Source organism: Gopherus flavomarginatus, chromosome 5 (assembly GCF_025201925.1).
Source record: "Gopherus flavomarginatus isolate rGopFla2 chromosome 5, rGopFla2.mat.asm, whole genome shotgun sequence".
In the NCBI taxonomy this organism is placed as follows: Eukaryota; Metazoa; Chordata; order Testudines; family Testudinidae; genus Gopherus; species Gopherus flavomarginatus.
The window spans coordinates 63,800,974-63,822,480 of record NC_066621.1 but is presented as its reverse complement, the minus strand read 5'-3'; the positions used below and the strand labels follow the sequence as shown (position 1 = coordinate 63,822,480).

Genomic DNA, 21,507 nt, shown 5'->3' with positions numbered 1-21,507 from the left:
ACTGGGAGACTTACCCAGAGCAAAACCAGGTGAAATACCAAGATTCACTGTAGAGCCCCCATGCTGCCCCCAAGGCAAAGCAGGCTGTCACATATACATTATGTTTCAATTCTTTTACCTGTTACATGAATGAAGGAGAACATGGCTCGGAATCCCCCAAAGGTCTCGGTTTCATCTGAATGAAAGATGATCAGCATCACGCTGGATGTGCTCAAAACGGGTGCTGGGACAGCAAACCCACAAGACCTAGCTAAAGACAGACCCAAGATTTACAAATGATTAAATATAACTCTTATCATATATTTTACTGGCAACAGAAGAAAAGAGCAAGGAAGAAAGAAGCAGCACACTTTTTCCAAAACACAGATATGATTGGAAAGAAACCTAGTTTTGTATATGTTAAAAAGATCTCTCATGGAACTCAGCAACAATATTTCGATCCAAATTCCGAACTTCCCAAAAATCCAAGGAGTTTGAATCCAGGATTTTGGTTCATAAATATAGAAGCAATTTGCAAAATTCAATTTTGGGTTTAGGTTTTCAGATCCCTCCCAGGTCTCAGGATAATTAGATCTTGGTCCATGTCTAACCTCAGCTATCAAGATGAGGATTTGTGGAACATTCGTTCATAGATTTATATCTGTCAGTTCTGTTGTGGGTATTTTGTGTCCTCTTCATCATGTTTCACAACTGTGGGAGTAATACATTGGGGATTTGGCTTTCCTTGCATCCAAGCATCCTACTGTCATTAACTGATCAAGTTATTACAAAAAATGAATATAATTTGTTATTTACAAATGGTACCATACCGTTAGACATTTGATGTCCCTTTTCCTCGCACCTTCTCATCTCAGAAAAAACTACTGTTACCTTCCAAAGACACAGAGCTGCCCCCAATAGTACAACAACACTCTCCAGCTGCTTTCAGGTTCCTCCAAAAAAAGCCAATTTTGGTCAGTAAAGAGCAATCAAAGCCTACAGATGAATTCAGCCTTGCTGTGCTGCCGCAAAGGGGCTGAAAGTAACCATAAGACTATCCTGGGAAATATCCCTGGTGCAGGAATCCCACTCCACCCAATCCCATGGATGAGATGGCTGGAGTGGCCAGGCATTGGCCATGGCAGTCCTGTACTCCTGCACAGCCTATGGGAGTCATTGTGGGAGGTGCACGTTAAGGCAATTCTGAGGACTTCCTTAGACCATCAAGGGCCCATCTGGTCCCCAGCAGTCCCTGAATAAAGGGAGGCACAAGCTACATCCCCTGTGCCTTTGCTCCAACACTAGCACCAGCACAAGCATGACTTGGGCCTATTATGCATTCCAAGCCCTGGACAAACCAAAGAACAAGTCCTTGGGCCCAATTCTCCTCTAACTTACTGGTACACTGCCATAAACCAGGAGCAATTCCAGTGAAGTTAATGAGAGTTACACCAATATTCAACAGGGATAGTGAAGAACAACAAGCCTCTGAAAAGCAAACTGAACTCAGGTCACCTCAGGTGTTTTGTATAATCAATGCATCAAACACTAGTGCTGCAAAACAAATATCTGGCAGTATTTCCTAAGCACTGCATTTAGCATACAATTTAAATATCTACATCATTAAAATCTTGGATATATGTTTCTCTATCTAAGTAAATGGATAGTAGATAATGTTCCTCTGAAAAGGATCAGTGGTGAAAAATGTCAGTGTGTACCATACTGAGAATAGTATTCAGTTCAGCATCTAGTGGCAGTAGAGGGGAATTGCTCTTTTTTGATTTGTTACTTGGCTTTACAGGCTATCAAGTTTTTACTTGCTAAATTATAGTGTTTGGAGATACAAAATGAGAACAACAGAAGCCAGGTCTGAATTAATGACCTGGATTCAAAATAAAAAAAAAACCAACCTATTTCTTCCTCTTTTGTTACATCCTCATATGCTGTTACAGAGTCATAGGAGCAGTCTTCATTTTCCTCTATTTCAAAATACTCATATGTAAGCTTAAAAAGAAAAAGGAAAGAATTAGATTATAGAGCTAGTAGTAAGAGATGGGAAGACCGACTACTGATCTTTAATACCCTCTAAGGTCCTCTTGCTCCTCTAAGGATAGGATACAGTCCCCTGACAGAAGATCTATGCGATGTTAAACTGATGCTCTGTTTTGTCTTCAACAAAAGGCTAATAGGAGGAAAATCATTATGTTCATAGCTAATAAGAGAAATATACTTTTAATTTACATTAGTAATGAACCAAAACACCCAATTCAAACATCTCCAAAACTTTGGAGAAATCTGCATTTAGACCTGGATCCAGATCCACAATTTACAACTAGTGCAAGCAGACTGAGTCTAAATGATTCCAAACTTTGTTACAGTTCTAATAAATCTGAAATATCATGAGAACACAGCTGGTTTTGGGGTGGAATGTAACAGCCATGCACTGGACCCAGCAGCACAACACAAGAATTGAAGGTGCAACTAAAATAAGCTTTCGTTGCCAGCTCTTAGCGTATGACTTATTTCTTTCCAAAAGAAATGATCTGCACAGAATGAAAGGTGTAAGACCTTCCTGCATTGTACCTTGATTACGTGGCTCTCTGGAGCATGAACAATCCAGTGACAGTCTGCCAGATTGTTGTAGGGCTCAGGATAGTTCATACTTTGTATCACTCCTCCTTCAAAGAGGACAGCTAAGGACCTGCAGCCAGAATCTAGAAACACATAGGAAAACAAAAATCAAAGGGAATCAAGTGTTTTCCTATTAATTGTCCGTCCATTAACTTCAAATCCTGAACAGCACTCTCACAGGTGAACTGCAGAAAAAGAAAGGGAGAATGATTTGGCCCATTAGTGTGATCCATGCATAGAGGGAACCCTCTCCCCTCAGATTATCCCTCTCCCAGATGGAAGAGAGAGCCATCCCACTGCAGTAATGTAAGGTTCTTCTCCCAGCCCTTCAGAGAGCACTCTGCAGGTACTGGGATCCAAGCAGAGCCACAGCAGAATGAGGGTGACAAGAAAAGGCCAGGGAGCTGCACTTCGCCTCCACCCTATACCCCTCACGTTGGAAAGGTAACATGGCCAATGGATGTGCTTCCTCCAGATGTCAATCTCCTTTAAGAGGAGTGCTGGAGGGAGTTGCCACACAGCTGCAGAAGCCTTTGAAAAGGAATCACTCTGCCAAGGAATGAAGCAGAGTCACAGAGACACAAAGCCTCTCTCTGTTCGATATGGGGATCTTCCAGATTTGGAGGCTGGCCCTGGGACTTGTTCCATGGGGAAAACAAACCCTACCCAAAAATATTTCCTCCTACTTAGCAGTCTCCCTTAGATTCCCTGCTAAGAAGGAGTGATTGGACTCAGGATCCTTTATAGCATCTTTTGCCTGAGGATCTCTGTCACTTTACAAATATTAATTAATTAAATAAGCTTCAGAATACCCCTGTGCTATAGGGAACAGGATGTGATCCCATTTGGTTGGTGGGGAGGAAATTACAGGGGGGCCTCTCACTGCGACAATCTCTCTCCTAATTCCTCATAGCAAAAGGGTTTTTCAGGACAGCCCCCTGGTAGTCCCATTTGCAGCTAGTTCCCTTGTCCTCTCCATCCCATCATCTGCTTAGAAAGAGAACTCACACACCATCATCCTTTATGCTAGTGCTTTTTCAGCCTCAACCCAAGCCTCAGTCTGAATTTAATCAAGATCCATCCCCACTTCCTCAGGCCATGTGCCTGACAATGCAACTACATAGGTCTCAGAACAGATAACTTCATTGTATAAAATCCAATGCATTCTTGAATTAACAGGGAAGATATAATACAGCACTAACACTTACCAGGAAGAGCATCTGGTGAAAGAGCTCTGTACACCATTGAAAATCCAGTTCCAGATACCTTGTTATCAGAGACAAATTTCAGCTTTATACCATTGGAGCTGACCAAAATAGGTAGTGGAGACTCAACCCCACAGAATCTCCCTGCAAATTACGTATTTATTATTAGAAAACGATCATTTTAAAAAAAAGATAGTAAAGTTAGTTGAGAAAATATATACACATCAAAATAATAAAACCTCAGCTACAGTATTTGGTCATAAAAGAAATCAAAAGTACACAGATATAACTAGAATTCTTACAGCCCCCTCAGTTTGGGCTTTTCAAAAGTCCAAAAGCTTTTACAGCTGTAAAAGCTAGAAAAAGCCCCAAAGCTAGAAACTATTATCCTCTGTGCTGGCTCATTATCATTTCACTGAACCTCCAGTTCCTCCTGCAAACATTTTCGCCCAATAAATTGCAATAACTAGGTAATACCACTCACTGCTGCATGAATGGTCAGCAGGCTTTCAACCAAGGAACTTTTTGTTTTTAAAAAAGTTTTTAAAAAAAAGGCTAACAGGCTTTATTTTCTGGAATTTATAAAATGGCTCAAGGCAGCTCCTGCTTTAATATTTACAATGCAAAACATATCAGTAAATGCACAAGGGACTGTACAGCATGGCCACTGCCTGGCAGAGGGCTAGGAACGCTCCAGTAGCCACGCTCAAGGCCAGGAGGGGTTGTGTCTATTACTCAGCAGACAGACAGCTCCCTGGCACTCCAGACAGACAGGGTGGGAGCACAGCAGCATAAGCCAGATCACTGGGAGAGCACACACTGAGGCAGCACAGCCTCCCGGAGCTCACAGCAGCAAGCACATCACACTGCTGGTCTGTACATTTCAGCTCCCTTTCTCGGACAGTGGTCAGGCTCAGGTCTCACTGCTCCGAACCTTGCACTAGTGCAGCAGAAGGAAGGGACCCCAATGGGGCTGCAGTGGACAGAGCTGCTCTCAGACAAGTCTTTACCACTTGAGGTTAAAGGGTAACACCATTAGCTAGCAGAAGTAGTAAACTGCTATCATCTAGTGGCCAAGCTCTTGAGGGAGACATAACATATAACTTGCAAGCATGAGTTCAGTGGGATCAGTGACATCACACACACAGTCTGACACCAGTGGATCCAGTTTCTATTATAACTTTAAATTTTATTGAAGGACTCTATGAAAATATTTCATAGAATCACTGAAAAACAACTCACCAACAAGTCTGTCATCTTTCGAATACACTGACAAAGAATCATAGTCACAGAACGTCTCTGACTCCACATCAAAGTGGGAGAAATTAAGTAGTATATGCATTCCTTCTGGGACCAGCAGAGTCCACACACACAACCTGCAATGACACAAACTGGATGAGTTCTTGTCTTCAGTTAAACAATAAGCTACAGCTGCAAGATCATTGCATGTAGCTTCTGAAAAAGGAATGCTTGCATCTACTCACTGGTTGTTTTGATAGAAAAGTTTGGTACTTTCTGGGAAATGTAATTCACCTTCATTGCTGGCGAGTTTACCATCCTGGATGCTACATGATGCTGCATTGTGGGGGTTTGAAATGAAACAACAGAAAATCAGGTTTGAGACACATTCATCTGCTACTCCCAAAAGCTCATCTAGCATGTAAGGAGGATTACGAGATTACAGTTTTAAAATTTCCAGATACATTTTTGTCACAAGATTAGATTTGTATTGTGTCCCCCTCCTGCTTACCCCTTTATTCACAGATATGTGAACAGACAGCAAAGTTTTGATGCACAGTGAGGCCCAGAAAAAAAAAATCTAAATCCCTTTATATTTGTACTATAAGAGCATTAGTGCAACATTTTTATCGTAAGGACTGTCAAACAATTAAAAAATAATGACAAGAAATTAATTGCAAGATTAAAAAAATAGTCACAATTAATCACAGTTTTAATCGCACTGTTAAACAATAATAGAATACCAATTTAAATTTATTTAAATATTTTGGATGATTTCAACTATAACACAGAATACAAAGTGTACAGTCTTCATTTTATATTATTTGTGATTAAATATTTGCACTGTAAAAAAAACAAAAAACTATATTTTTCAATTCACCTCGTACAAGTACTGTAGAGCAATCTCTTTACAGTGAAAATGCAATTTATAAAAGTAGAATTATTATTATTATTATTATTAACATAACTGCACTCAAAAACAAAACAATGTAAAACTTAAGATCCTACAAGTGGAAGCATGAAGAAACATACGAACGTTTAGCGTATCTGGCACGTAAATACCTTTCAATGCCAACTATAATAGTGCCATGCAAATATCTGTTTTCACTTTCATGTGACATTGAAAATAAGCAGGCAGCATTATCTCCCATAAATGTAAAACTTGTCTTAGCGATTGGCTGAACAAGTAGAACTGAGTGGACTTGTAGGAGGTAAATTGAAAAATATACTATTTCTTTTGTTTATCTTCTTACAGCGCAAATATTTATAATAAAAATAATAATATACAGTGAGCACTGTACACTTTGTATTCTCTGTTGTAATTTAAATCAATATATTTGAAAATGTAGTTAAATAACCAAAATATTTATAATAAATTTAAATTGGTATTCTATTATTGTTTAACAGTGTGATTAAACAGTGATTAATAGTGACTATATTTTTTAATCTAGTTAATTTGTTTTGCATTAATTGCATGAATTAACTGTGATTGACTGCCCTATAAATAAACCTACTTGTTTACTAAAGAGTACAACTACTTAGTAGAAAAGAAGAATGCAAACCCCAAACTCTATTTTTTACACATAACATTTTAAAATATGCTCACTAAGTTTCTGGTTCTCATGTACTATTTGACTTTTCATTCCTACACTGCAGGGGAATATTTAACTATTTTTAAAAATATCTGTTTACAAGGAATGCAAATAAAAATGAATGAAAACATTTCTTTTTTTATATTAGGTGCTCTAAAGGATTTTTTTAAAAATCCCATTGACCTTTCTGAGGTCAACTATATTTAAGCACACTCTTAGGTGCTTTCGTGAGTAAAGACTTAAGCATGAGCTTAAACTTTAAACACATGCTCAAATGCTTTGCTGATTCAGGGTTTAATTGTTTACAAGATCAGACCATAAATATGTATTTTTCCCCATCATACCTAATGTAACAATAATAGAGTTTTTATATCATTTGCCTTAATATCGCTAACACAGGTAGAAGTTTAAAGAACTCACCTGTAGAACTTTTCATTTTCAAATCTGATTTGGGGAAGGAAAAAAAGGGGATTTTAGAGAAGCACATTCAGTGTCATGACAAATCGTCTGTACACTTTGCCTTTATTGGAATGAATAAGTTTGTAAAAACTACAGTGAATTTTAATCAAACTTCTATTTTCAATCAGAAATTGCTAACTCTGGGCCAGACTTTGCCATCTGTAGGGTTTGTCCGCAGTCACATGAAAGTAATTCTGGAATAAGATGGGGGTGTGAATTTTAAAATGGGTATTCCAGAATAACTCCATATGTGGACACACCTATTCTGGAATAATAGCACTTTTTATCAGTTTAGTTTAATCTATTTTCAAGTGGATTAAGCTAGTTCAGAAAAAGGCACTCATTCCGGAATAAGAAAGTGTGCCCACACACATAGCCATTCCAGAATAACTCATATGCAGACAAGTCCTTAATCAAGTAGAGTAGCATCCTATTCTGAGTAGTCCCATTGAGTTGAATGTGATTACTTGTGGAGTAAGGTACTACTTAGCAAAATAAGGGGGGCAGAATCTGGCTGGTAGTGTCATAAAAATGACATTCTGGGCCAGATGCTCAGATGCTCAGATGTTGTACTGATCTGACATTGCGAAGGGGCCATAAGGTGGGTGCAAATGGAATTTATGATATTTTATGGGCTGCTTCTAAAGCACCCCTTTTTATGTTGAGCTAGGTTATTTCCAAATAATTTAAGCAGAATAACCAATGTAAGTAATAAAGAAAAATAGTATATGAATAGGGCTAATAAATTTTCCATTCAAATGTTTTCTTGATGGAAAATTGGAATTTCAATTAAATGAAAATCTGCATGGAAAGCAGATGCTTTCCTCAAGACATTTCAATTTTTCATTAGAAACCAAAACCCTGGAAACAAAATGTTTGTTTTTTTATTTGATTTCAGTTTTTTATATTTCAGTTTTTCAAATCAAAAGTTGAAACTTTGCAGTGACATTTTCACTAAAAACTTTTTAAAAATTTTTTTTGTTTAAATATTCTGTGGAAAAAAATGTATTCCAGACAGTATATGTGAATCTCAGCTAATGCATATTTGTCTCCACTCATACTCCCACAATCCTTGATCTCATTTAAAGAAAATAGCCCAAATTTGAAGAAAATATTAGCTCAATTTATAACTGCTCTTTAAGTAAAATTCACCCTTATGTAGAGTGACAGCAAAAAGCCTATGCACCATTTAAGTAATCAGCCCCATTAATTTAGAAGTGGTGAATAATCCTTATGCTGACCCTCTGCAAAACAGTGAATTTCACCCTCTGTTCACAGCGAGGGAATAGGTGTGAGAGGTGGAGAACTCATGCGAGTATGGACTTCTCCATACAGTTACAATGCCTGACCCAGCACAGCTCACTCAAGAAAAGCTCCCATTGACTTCAAAAAGTGCAGGTTTGGGGCCAAAAGATCACCAATATTCTGCTGTAAATTAATGAAAAGGGTGTAAATGAATGAAAGTTCCACTTTAACATACTAACTGAATTCAATCCTTGAAACTCAATTGTTTTCCAGGGAGAAGATAAAATAAAATGATAATAAAATACTCACCATTTGCAACAGTTCTAAACAATTACCTTTCTATTCTATCAGCAATCAAAGTGCTGTCCAGCTAGACACATAATGAAATCCATAATAGTTATTTGCTATGAAGCAAAGCTTAAAAAAGAAAAGAAAAATTTGGAACCATGAAGAACACACCAGGAAGTCTTTACTCCTACTTATTACTAAAGTATTTATGAAGGTTTTATTACCAGTATTGACGTTTTCTTGAATCCAGGAGAGCACCTTACGGAGATCTGTGAAAACCCCTGGTGATCCTCTCTGATTATACTTTTTCCTCATGTTATCATTCCAGCTCCGAGCACATCCCATACCCCAGGAGGTCACCCCCGCTAGAGTCCAGGCACCATGCTTACGCCTACACAAAAGAGGGCCTCCAGAATCACCCTATAATAAAGGTAACCCATCTTAATATAAAGCATATATGTGACTAAGCAAGCATGAACTCCCTCTGGATGATTCCAGAAAAAATCCAGCTGTATTTTGTACAGGAGTAATCCCCCTGTTATTTTAGGGCATGTCCCTTTAAGACAACCAAGGAAATGAGACTGTGCCTCCATAGCTGGACTTGCTGTATTTAGTCAGGATCATTGTGGGAGGGAGTTAAAAACAGATAGACAAACATGTTCCCTGTCTCCAAAATGCATATCCACATTTTTTAGTGCCAGAGTGGCCTTAGCACAGAACTGAAGCGAGGAACTCTTGAGTTCTAGTTTTGATTTTGACATTGACTCCCTCTGTGGCCAGGAGTGTGTCATTTAACTTCCATGCCTCAGTTTTTCCTTCTTGATAATCAGAGCACCACTTTGTTTGTTACCTCCCTGGGATATTATGAGGCTTCATTAGTTAATGCTTATGAAGTGTTCTGAATATGGGAAGTTCCAAGTGTGATTGCACTGGGACATGTTCCAAAAGGCTAACCTGAAAGGTTCTCCAAACCCTAAGTAAGTTTGAGGAACCCATACCACAAGGGATGTGAGAATAAAATGGAGTGAAGTCATAAGTGGATTATACTGGCCATCCTTGAAGAGTTAAAAATATCAAATGGATTACAATGCCTATCATATTACAGAGTATGTCTATTAACTCAAACACAGACACACACATATGTGAGCTACAGCATGGTCTGCAAGGCTATCTGTTCCACCAACCTGGCATGCATCCTTTCCTCCATCTGGAAATCCAGCACACATTAAAGTGTCTCCTCGGATCGGATTCCGTAAGGTTGACAAAGCTCTAGAACATTCCTTGTTGTCTATGATTGGCAAGTCTACTTCATGCAAGACCTGAGGGAGGATTCCATCTAAAAAAGAAAAAATAAGGAAACTAGTTTGCTAGACATACTGAAAGGTGAACTGAAAGTTCAGTGGATAATGATAGTTTTGGTGGGGGGGTTGGTGAAGTTTCATCTTCTAAATGTTGTATTTTGAGAAACAGCCGTTGTGTATATGAATGTGTGAGTTTTATGTGGATGTATATATTTCAAATCAAATATTGATCCTTGGCTGCATAAAATTTCAGCTGTCTTGATTTGAAAATGTCAGCCACTATCCAGTAGTGACATCTGTGCAGGCACTGGGATCTGCCCATGCAGAGGCCATTGCAGGATATGAGCCTTAGAAAACATGTTTTCATTAAAAAGAGACCACTTTTAAAACAAAAATCAGCTTGTTCCCCCCACCCAAAAAGTCCTGTTTTCATGCAAAACCTCTCCCTGACCTTTTCACCCTATGAAACTGGATCATTTTTGTAACATATGAAATACAGCTCCTGATGTTAAGATTTTCATATATACCGCAGATGTATTTTAAGTGTGTTATAAAACCCTTATTGATACATATAGAAAGAATTTCAGTTCTCCTTTAAAGAAAAAGCAAAACTATTCCACCCTCAGACAGTTGAACTAAAAGAAAAGTTCAAATGTTCAAAATAAAATACTTGGATATGTAGGAGGACTTGAATTTATACCGCCTGCATCCACAATCTCCTTTGGCAAACTACCAGTACTTCTGTAATGCATTCAGGGTGAAATTTACTCTTGTGCACAGTACAGAGGGGCCACACAAAGCCATTGTACCACTTAAGCCCTGTCTTGAGGTTCCAATTCTGATTCATACCTGCTGTTTTCTTCCTGGCCCCCTTGTGGCCTAGATGCCTAAATTGTCTGTTCTAACTTTCAGATACAAGCTGACCCAACCTAATATGTTACAAAACTGAAGAGTCAGAAAAATGTCTAATGCAAAGACTTATAATCCCAGTTAAAAGAACTCTCTCTCACAGAGTTTACACCATTTGTCTGGTCTGTAGATCTGATGGGCTGCACATACCGCTAAACATCTAAATAGAAAAGAAAATAAAGGAGCTTATAAGCAGTACTAAGAAAATTAAAAAGTTACTTCAGTGGCTTACTCTCTTTTAGACGGCCCCAACCACAAGTGGTACAAACATCTCCTGGATCAAACTTATCACCCACATCAGGAAGGCAGGCTGGCAAAACTGATGAACCTACCATGAATATACACGGTATTTCTTGTTAAACATTTGAAAGAAGAGCCTAAGAACATAAGCTTTGTTTTACTTCTCAACTAATCCTTTAAATAAAATAGCACTGTAGTTTATCGTGACATCTATCAGAGGGTTAATCTGAAAAAGACACCTGTTACAAGCTGCTGGAAACTCATTCATGCCCTCAGCATCTGATAACCAATGCCTGTTTTTCAAAGCACCTCTGAGGAGGTTACCTTCTTTCCTGGTGCTTTATTGGATGAATGTATTCTTTTAACCTAAGAATTCATTGGTTCATTGTGTTGCCATTTGTTGGTTTGACAGAATGGAAGACCAGATTAAGTTAGGTATTACAGACCCAGGCCCTCAGATCCTCAAACTATCTGTCTATAACAGAATCTAAATTTTCCTATTAAAAAATAATCTGGTGGTCATGGTTGCAAAGGAAACCATGCAAATGTGAACCAAGTGTAAACAACACAGTAATGCATGCCCGAGTCTGCAGAGAACCTGAAACAATAGGTCTGAGAGAGATAACTGGCTCATGCACCTCAATGTGGTGTTAACATCGAGACACACTGCTCCAGAAGGCACTGTCAACACTACTCCAGGAGACACCCCTGTGTAAAATGAGAGAGTGCGGTGGGCCCAGCTCGCCAACCCTGACTGCTGGAGTAAGTACTGAAAGAACGAATGAAAGCTGCTGTCCCTGCCTCTGTTTCCTACTCCCAAATGGAGGTGGGTCCATGCTGCCACTACTGGGGTTACAAAGAACTCCATGTCCTTTGTCTGCCTCTACGGGAAGGAGAGGGGAACTCCAGTCACCTCTACTGCAAGTGGTTAGTTGGTTGATGACATGGCAGCAGGGCCATAGAAACGGCCTATGTCATGTTATGTCTAGGGCCATAGATGCTGGAACAAAGGGTGCTACCACACCCCTGGCTTGACATGGTTTTCATTATATACAGGGTTTACAGTTTGGTGCAGCAGCACTCACCATCCCCTCTATACAAATTGTTCTAGCACCACTGTCTATGGCCCTGAATTGCCTTAATCTGGCCCCGCTGGAACATACTGGGAGTGCCACTCTGTGGACACACAAACCTAATTTCTTTTCAACACAAGCCTTTCAGTTAAATACTTAGGGCCAAATTCTAACACCTGTACTTCCAATGAGTAATATCCTATTCTTCAAGGTTCTGCTCCATGTGAATAAGTCTATTCAACTCAGTTATTTTTCTGACTTGCCTCCAGACCTTTAATTACTCTTTCTCCAAAACACAAAGGACATGCACACTGATGTATTCTTTTTTCTCCGTCTCCATTATGGTACAATTATTTTTTCTGTGAAGAAATGCATTTAAAATTATGCATAAAATATTTCTCCTTAGGAGTTATGCTTTAACAAATATGTTTAACAGGGAGGTCTATGAGCTTGATATTTATAATTGCAAACTATTGTATAGAATTGTGGCCTTACTAAAGTTGAAAGCACCATCCAGCTTCACAAGGGCAATATCATAATTCATTGGTCTTTTGGGGTTGAAATTTGGGTGTTTAATGATGGCTTTAACTGGTAGTGTCTGCTCTCCTTCGTCTATGAGACTTAAATCATGTTCTCCGGCAGTGATGTTCAGGTAATCACGTAACTGTCTGTAGGATAGAAAGTAAAAGTTTAAAGAGTAAAAGTAGAAAAATGCAACAATGAAAAATATAGGCATTTTTAGGGATGTCTGTACTGCAATCAGAGGTGTGATTGCAGCATGTGCAGACACCTCCAAGCGAGCTTTACTTTAGGAAGCAGTAAAGCATGGACTTCACCATGGGCAAGCTGTCTGAGTAAATACTCAGCATCCTGAGTGGGCTTGTACAGCCCATGCTGAGGCCTGTGCTGTTGCAGATTGACTGCTGTTGGTATTGAATCCAGCTTGAATCCAGCTATATCTACACATGCTGCAGTCACACCTCCAAATGCAGTGTAGACATCCCCTCAGGCTTTATAACATACAACTCTGATAAGGACTGCCATTATGTAGCACTTCCCATCCACAGATCTTAAAGCACTTTACAAACATTAATAGATTATCCTCACAATACCCATGTGAAGCAAACAAAGATAGGGAAAGTGAGGCACACAGTAGTGACTTGCTCAAGCAAAACAGCAAGTCAGTGGCAGACTCAGGAACTTCCTTATTTCTAGCCTTGTGCTCTCAATATTAGATCATGGATTTTTTTTTCCCTTCAGATGGGAAAATTAAGCCACAGAGAAACTAACCTGTGACTTACCCAGGATCATCCAGTGAGTCAGTGGCAGAATCAGGACTAGATCCCAGATCAAAATATTCCCAGTTCTGTGTCCTAACAGTAAAGGTGAAATTCACCACTGTGCAGAGGAAAGCACCTCCTATACACTATTTAATTCCCATTTGGACCCTATTGTGAGGACATAAGTGCCATTAAGTGATATATCATCCCTGTGCTGGCTCTCTGCATAGAAATGGATTCCATCCTAGATCTCAATGAAATTAGCAATGCAGTACAGTAGTTACACAAAATTACTGCACATATAGATTAGACACCAGTAGTTAGGAAGTGCTGGTTTTCTACAGAGAAATTCAGTTTTCATCTCCTTAGGCTGAGATTTACAAATGCACATAAAGGAGTTAGGTGCTAACTTTCCACAGAATTGGCACCTAACTCACTCAGATGCCTCTGAAAATCCCAGCCTAATTTGTTAAAATTATGTAGTAACCAGACAAGGCATTTTCCTTTATTAACGTTCAAAACTGAACCCCCGTCCCTTTGATGAATCTGCTCAGTGATATGAGTCATTCTTAATTTTTTAAAAGTAACTGCTATACATTGATAAGCATTGGTAGCTTTCTGATCTCTTAATGAAAGTGCTACTTCATAGGGCTTAAGCCAAGGGACAGAAACTGAGGCTAATTCAGCTTCTACTTCTCCCCTCAGCTCCCTGCTGCGCAGGGCCGGCTCCAGGTTTTCTGCCGCTCCAAGCGGCGGAAGAAACAAGCAAACAAAAAAGGCCAATTGGCCACTCTGTTCTTCAGCGGCAGTTCGGCAGCGGGTCTTTCACCCCTTTCTTCCTCTTCGGTGGCACTTCGGTGACAGCTCAAAGAGGTAGAGAGGGATTGAGGGACCTGCTGCCGAATTCCCACTGAAGACCTGGGACGTGCCGCCCCAATAGCGACCGGATGTGCCACCCCTTTGTATTGGCCGTCCCAAGCACCTGCTCCCTTAACTGATGTCTGGAGCCGGTCCTGCTGCTGCGGGAACTTTAATTACTATGTGTGACCCAGGGACCCCTTGATGCCAACTGGCAGAGGACACAGGGAGTATATACAGTTTTATAGGGATCCCTTGATTCGGATAGATTCATAATAGTTCACCGAAAGGTAATATGTAAGGTCTCTACTGAGAGCCAGTACCTCATAATCATCATTGTGACATGTATGGATAGATAATTAAGGAGTTGTGTATCTATACTGAAAATTATGTTCTTAAGGTCTTGGAGGCAGGTCACCAGGAGGTGACATACCTCAGAAATGTTCCTTTCAGGCAGGAAGTAACAGACATTTATCTCCCTGTCTGGCCATTTGGGTAGTGTGTATTGTATGCCTCCCAATGTATGCCTATTTGCATACTGAGCTAAGGGCTAAGTAAGGCTGTGAAAAAACACCTCCTGAACGACAAAAGTTTTAGCACTGAAAAGTGCCAGTATAGACAGCACTTTATCACCAGGAGAGTGGCTCCCAGCAATAAAGCTATCACCCCTCATTTGGGGTGGTTATTTATCATTGCCAGGAGAGCTCTGACCCAGCGATAAAGCATAACTACACTGCCCATGTCACAGTGCTGCTGCTGCCATGCTGTAACGTGGGCAGTGTAGACATACCCTAAGACTGCAAAAATTGACAAGAGAGGAAATCTACAGGATGAAACAAACAACAGGGGAATTCCCTACTTATGAATAAAAGATTAAAGGTTGTTCTGGTATATCTTGGAGTGCAAAGGAACACACTAGGCCTGTCACCTAGGAAGCAAGTTGACAGCGAGCTTGTCTCAGAGAAGGTCATGGCCAAGCAGAGCTGTAAAGTGCTGCAAGGATTTTGGGTGCTCAGTACTCTACAAGACACGATTATGTGTAGGCTCTAGAATGTGTGTTATTTTATATTTTATTTAACCATTTGTTTCCAATACTTCTCTTTGATACTACCCAAATCTCTGTACTTTGTTAAATAATCTTATCCTTGATTTCAAAATACACATATCTAAGTGGTGTGTGTTAGGTGGAGTGGTGATCTGAGGAGGAACCGGTAAGCTGGGGCATGCTGCTTCTTTGGAAGCAGCGAATCTGTGACTACTGCAAATATGCAGTCAGTGGACCAGAGGCTGGACACTCCAGAGAGATGCTTGGTGGGCTCAAGGGTTGGAGTGTACCAGTCGCTAATCTATAGAGTGACAATGGAACCTGCAAGCCTTAAAGAAGAGAAAGTGCTTGTGTTGCCCATGGAAATGGGGAACTGACCTACCACAGGCATAGACAAGGCTTCCTCACGCTAAGGGCAGGTTGTAGAGAGGAGCTTCATAAGTCTGGGTTCCCTCGAGATGGGTCATACCATGGGAGGCTAGGTCAAGGGTATCAATCATTGCTAATTGCAAAGAGACTCTCCAGCAGCAGTGCACTCCCTGGTGCTATAATGGGATCCAGTTTGTACTCAGAGGTAAGAGTGCCACCTACTGAGTCTCTAGCTCTCTTCCATTAGCACCTTAGATTTTATTGGACATCTTTCATCCAGCAAGATTCCAGTTTTTGTTAAGGTCTGTTTCTTTTGAAGAGCCTGATCCTGCATTTCAAAATTCCCAGTTATTTCACTGGAAGTTTGTGGCATGCAATTAGTCAGGATTGAGCCCTTAGTGTCTTGCATTATGCTGCTTCTAAGTAACCCTTACAGAAGTATTACACTCCACTGGTATTACTGGATGTATATTCCCACCCCCGAACAACATAGCTGCTCCTTACTACTCTTTGGGTGTATTTTCCTCTTTTAAATTGCTTGTGAACTTTTATGAGTTCCTTTCCACACACACCCCCCACTCGCCCAATAAAAATTCAATTTGCAAGCAGTATTTTTCAGATGGAAAGGTTATTGGTGTCTGTAAACAATTTCCACAGACAAATGCCATAGCGCAAGCACTTTTACTAGCAATACACTTTTCTTCACTTGCAGCCCTGTAGCGAAATTCCTCATCCATACCTGTCTAAAACACAGTGAGCTGCCGTGACCACCCATTGAGCAGAAACAATGGTGCCTCCACAGAAGTGCCTTTGCCATCGTTTCAAGGAAACCTGCATTATAAAGAATGCCTGTCATGTTAAAAATCCGTACATCTGATCTAATCTAGGAGAGAGAGCATTCTCAAAGCCTTCACCACATTACAGTTACCACTGTTTAAGAAAATTCAACAATACTTCTTGGCATTTGGGCGGGGTTTGGCGTCCTCAGCTCTTAGAACTCCCACTGAGCCCCAGTAGGTGCTTAGTTTTATCTCCAAACAATTTTGTGACATGAGTACAAATTATATATATTTCACAGAGGCAAAAAGACGGACATATTCAGCAGGGGACTGGGTTGTTTAGACTCTATACATTATTGATCCTAACTGAGACAAGTTGCCAGAAGCCTTCACAGCTGTTTGGTGTCCTGTGTGAAATGAGTTTGCGGTCTCAGACCACCAAACAGTACAAGGCACCCCCCTCTTCCCAATCACTACATTCTCTGGAGGTATGTGATGGTTCTTTTATTTTCCAAACAAGTTCACCCATCCCTATTTACAAGAGACCAGCTACAGACTCCCTTTAAGACCCAATAATAAACATAACAAAAGTTTCTAGGAACTTGGAGAGAGTGGAAATTATTCCTGCCTTCTGTCTGCTTCACTGCTCTTGCTAAAAGCAGCATGGAACTCAACAATAGAGCACCAGATGTGCCAATGAGCACAAAGTACCCCTGCCTTTCTGCTTTTGTTACATCTATGAAAAGTTGGGCCTTTGTTCCCAAAGTGGCACAGGATAAAACCGCATTCCCTTGCGCTAACCTGCCATGGATGCGAGCCTTGTTTCACCTGGTTCCCACCAACAATGCGAGTGAGGTGGTTGAAATTATTCCATGGCTTCATTTCATGTGGCTTCTGTCCACACCTAGAATCTGAACAGTACCAAAACCAAACCAAAGAAAAGAAAAAGAAAAGAAAAGAAAAGAAAATGAGTTTGTGTGGATCATTCTGTTCTTGACTCTCTAGCATCAGAGATTTCAACACCAATAAGCATGCAGACATTCAGGGGTAGAATCAAGTAGGAGACATAAGGGACCAATCCTGTAGTCCTCTCATATAATCAACTCCCACTGAACACTCATTAATGTGCTTGGTCTCTATAGGATAAGGAGTAATTCTGTGTTTCCTCATTGCCTTTTTATTCTGGATCTAAAATGCTGCAGCTGCACCACTGTAGCGCTTCAATGAAGTAGCTACCTATGCCAACAGGACAGGCTCCCCAGTCAGCGTAGGTAACCCACCTCTCCCAGAAGCAGTAGCTAGGTTGATGGGAGAATTCTCCTGTTGACCTAGTGCTGTCTACACCAGGAGTTAGATCGGTTTAACTGCATCGCTCAGGAGTGTGGATTTTTCCCCTAATGTCCTCGTGTAGATCAGGCCTCAGGTTCTCCATTTTTTGTGCCTGCACAGTCAGAAAGAAACTTCAGCTTTCAAGTTGACAAACGTTGCTCCACTGCTGCTTTTCTTCAGCCCTGCTTTGAAGCACTCACAAATCCAGGGAACAGTTTTAATACGTTCTAATACATCATGGGACACTGATATTATGAGTTGTCTGTTTGCTCTGATCTGTGTTTCTGAGTAGTGGCATCAGCTTCCTTTATTTTGGGAGGAGAGGGCAGATCTGCATTTTTTCTTACACTATGAAGCCATTTTTAGGCATTCCCAGCTTTTCCTCCGATAGCTGCACTCCTTGTTTTTCAGATTGTAAGCATTTTATGGGGTAATTCATGGTAGAGGGAAGATGGGGACCCATTTCTACATCCCGTGAGACAAAGTGAACCTATCTTCAAGCCTGATCCTCCAATCAGTTTCACACTGGAAGACCACTTCACCTGTCCAGAGCCTTACTGACTTCAGTGGGGCTCTGCTGAAATGCAGGAGTGCAGCTCAGGCTGCAGGACTAGAGCCTCAGTATTTGTCTTGCATTCTTGAATTTGCCACCAGCAAAGTGCACTTTATTGGCTAATTAATAGAGGGAAGCAGTGGAGCAAAAGTCTGACCTAATTGGTTTAACCTGCAATTGGTGTTATAGCTTATAGAATCATAGAAATATGGGGCTGGAAGAGACCCCAAGAAGTCATCTAGTTCAGCCCCCTCCATGCTGAGGCAGAACCAGTAAACCTAGTCAACCCTGACAGGTGAGTGCCCCCTCACCTAAAACCAGCTCTATTTCTAAGTACTTCATGCATGAGACCAGTGACTCACGTGGCTGTATGTTCTGAGATCTGAAGGCAATCACTAATATAGAAAACCTGTTAGACCAGCCGAGAGCAACTGTTTACATACTACAGGAGCTCTCCATTCGGGTGTTCTCATGTTTTATTTTTACTAATATGACTTTTTTTCTGCCATGAACAAATATCAGAAGGCAAACAAGGAAAAATATATTTAGGAACACTTAAAACCCCTTTAATCTGAAATTCCCTTTTATAGAAACTTTGGGAATGAATTGCTGTTCCACTAACTCCCTCAATTATTGGACCATGCCTTTAGCCAAACTTTTTTGCATCCCTCAAAACATTTTGGACAAATGGGGTTGAACTACCCACTACATAGGCTTTGATAATCAACAATATATGGGTGGACTTTTCAAAAGCATTCAGCACTGGCCTAACTAACTCTGTTCCCACTCAGTTCAGCTCTCTAAGGCAGAGATATATTTATATTTTTTAATGTGTGGTGCAGAAAAAACATTTACAGCAATAATACTGAGTTTATAGAGGTTTATTGCAAAGCTAAACGCAATCCTTCCAACTTCAGCAACTACTTGCAATCTGTATTAATGAAAAGGGCATTGTTCTGATGCATTTTCCAAACCCAGCATATTACCCATAATTCCCATTTTTGCTTTTCTATTTGAAACTGTATGAAAATTTTCAGTGAAGTCCAAAGTCTCCAAAGCACTTAACAGACCATGTATATAGGGTTCTCTCAACTATCTCTGCAATGCAACCACTTGTGTGGCAGAATGCTGCAGTAATAATATGTGCCATCATTTAGGATACCAAGAGTAGCTGGCCATGTTTGTAATAAAATGCTCCAGGGACACTTCTGACTTCAGTATGCGTGAAAACATTAAAATAAAAAAAACAACAGTGGAACTATGGTAATTTGCTGGGTTTGAGCAATGCAACTCCAAAATTTCCCTTTTCACTAGTTCAGCTTTGCAAGCATCTGCCAGAACTGGATGGTTTGCTGCGAGCTTTGGCGCTCCACCACCAATAAAACTTAGTCCCATTGCTATCAGAATATTTTGTCTACACATACACACACACATTTTACAAAACAACAATTATATTGCTGCCTCAGTGAATCAAGCATGAAATTTAATTTATCCTTTTGCACAAGTGAAGTTGAGTTCACAAAAAAATAGAATTGGCCTGATTCTGATCTCATATGGATTTACTGCATTGGAGTTTCTCTGGATTCTCAGACTGTAATTGAAATCAGACCCAGCTGACCACAGGCATATTTTTGTATTATACAATAAGAAACTGATGGAAATCCACAACGTGACTGTTAACACTTCTAATAATGATTGCCATATTCCTAAATCAAACAGCAATTAAAAAAATCATGAAATGTGATTAAATTGGACACAGTTGCGAAAATAATCCAGATTAGTCATTATATTTCTACCTGGTGTGGCTGGAGAGACATTTCCAACAGTGGCTTGTGTCTTGACACCCATATAAAAAGTGAAACAAATAATCTACATAAATGAAATAATTAGGAATATTCAGGATTTTTTTTCCCAAAAAATTGGTCCAAATGGAGTACACTCTGGGATTTTAAAATACAAGACAATTTAAAAGAGGAGCTAGTCCAAGTCATTTCATTTCAACTGAAGTAAAGACTGTGGGTTGGTAACGTACAATTGGCATTGAAATAATGACAGCAGTTTTAATCCACAGCTTTTGTTATTTTGATACAAACCTGTGAAGGTCTTTTTTTGATTTAGTTCAGCGTGTTAAAGGAACAATTAAGCTAAACTGAAAAAGACTTTTATTCTCCAGTGTCCACTCATAGACATGCAGCGACATAACAAAAGGAGTGGATTAAACCTCATACTGTAGACCAGCGGTTTTCAAACTTTTTGAGCTGAGCTCCCACCCTTTGAGTTACAATTTTTGGTTGCGCTCCCCCCTTAACCACACAAAAAGAGATTAGTCAAGGACGGAGGTGGCGTTCCGTCTCTGAGCCCTGCCATGCCAGGCTGAAGCCCAAGCCACCTGGTGTTGCTGCTCACCACCCCAATGTTCCTCTGTGTCCCTTTAGAGGGGCGCACCCAACAGTTTGAAAACCTCTGCTGTGGACAGACACGACCTAGGGTCAGATTCTCAGCTGGTATAAATTAGTGTAACTCCTTTACTTCCATGGAACTAGACTGTTTTACACCATCTGAGAATCTGGGCTTTTGCCTTTAGAAAATGATTAAATTTTGATCCTACCTTTTTGTAGACGCAGTGGGACGGAGTTTCCTTCTCTAAGACAAACTATCCCAATCATGAATAAAAGCAGCTCGCCTAGGGCTACTGACATTTTGAGGCTGTAAGTGACCAAGTAAAGATGGGAAGAGTTTTTATAGGGGGAAAGAAGAAAATAACGCTGTGGGAGACCAGCAACTGACTAATTAAAGTGAAGGTTACTCATTAATCCAGCCATAAAGCGTTTACTGGGCACAACTAAATTTTCCAAATTTAACCAAGCATGATACCTTCATAAACCTAAAGTTACTGAGGTCTTTGTTGCTAAATATTTTCTGAAGTCTCACAGAAAAAATAAACAGCCAATTCAAGACAAATGGCAGAACCATAAATTATTGCATGCTCCCCTAGCTGATATCTAGCTAATACAGTACACATATAATAGCATCACACCAGAGAAAACCAATTGGTTGTAATTCTAGGTCACTACAGTTTTCACAGTTCTTATTGCTGGTGTATGTGAAGTTCACTTACTGTATTTTACATGTT

The 21,507-nt window shown here is 40.1% G+C and overlaps 1 protein-coding gene across 1 annotated transcript in view; it reads right to left on the bottom strand.

The window, feature by feature from the left end:
* Nucleotides 1-21,073, bottom strand: part of OVCH2 (ovochymase 2) — a 30,640-nt gene extending 9,567 nt beyond the window's left edge. The window contains exons 1-14 of the mRNA XM_050955063.1: nucleotides 20,983-21,073; nucleotides 17,294-17,403; nucleotides 16,453-16,544; nucleotides 12,657-12,829; nucleotides 11,081-11,176; nucleotides 9,823-9,974; nucleotides 8,863-9,058; nucleotides 7,067-7,090; nucleotides 5,300-5,390; nucleotides 5,058-5,191; nucleotides 3,819-3,959; nucleotides 2,563-2,693; nucleotides 1,890-1,983; nucleotides 119-250 (exon numbers count right to left, since the gene is read on the bottom strand). Coding sequence (XP_050811020.1) covers nucleotides 119-250; nucleotides 1,890-1,983; nucleotides 2,563-2,693; nucleotides 3,819-3,959; nucleotides 5,058-5,191; nucleotides 5,300-5,390; nucleotides 7,067-7,090; nucleotides 8,863-9,058; nucleotides 9,823-9,974; nucleotides 11,081-11,176; nucleotides 12,657-12,829; nucleotides 16,453-16,544; nucleotides 17,294-17,403; nucleotides 20,983-21,073 — 1,657 coding nt within the window. The remainder of the gene's footprint in view (nucleotides 1-118; nucleotides 251-1,889; nucleotides 1,984-2,562; nucleotides 2,694-3,818; nucleotides 3,960-5,057; nucleotides 5,192-5,299; nucleotides 5,391-7,066; nucleotides 7,091-8,862; nucleotides 9,059-9,822; nucleotides 9,975-11,080; nucleotides 11,177-12,656; nucleotides 12,830-16,452; nucleotides 16,545-17,293; nucleotides 17,404-20,982) is intronic.
* Between the last annotated feature and the right edge of the window lie 434 nt (nucleotides 21,074-21,507).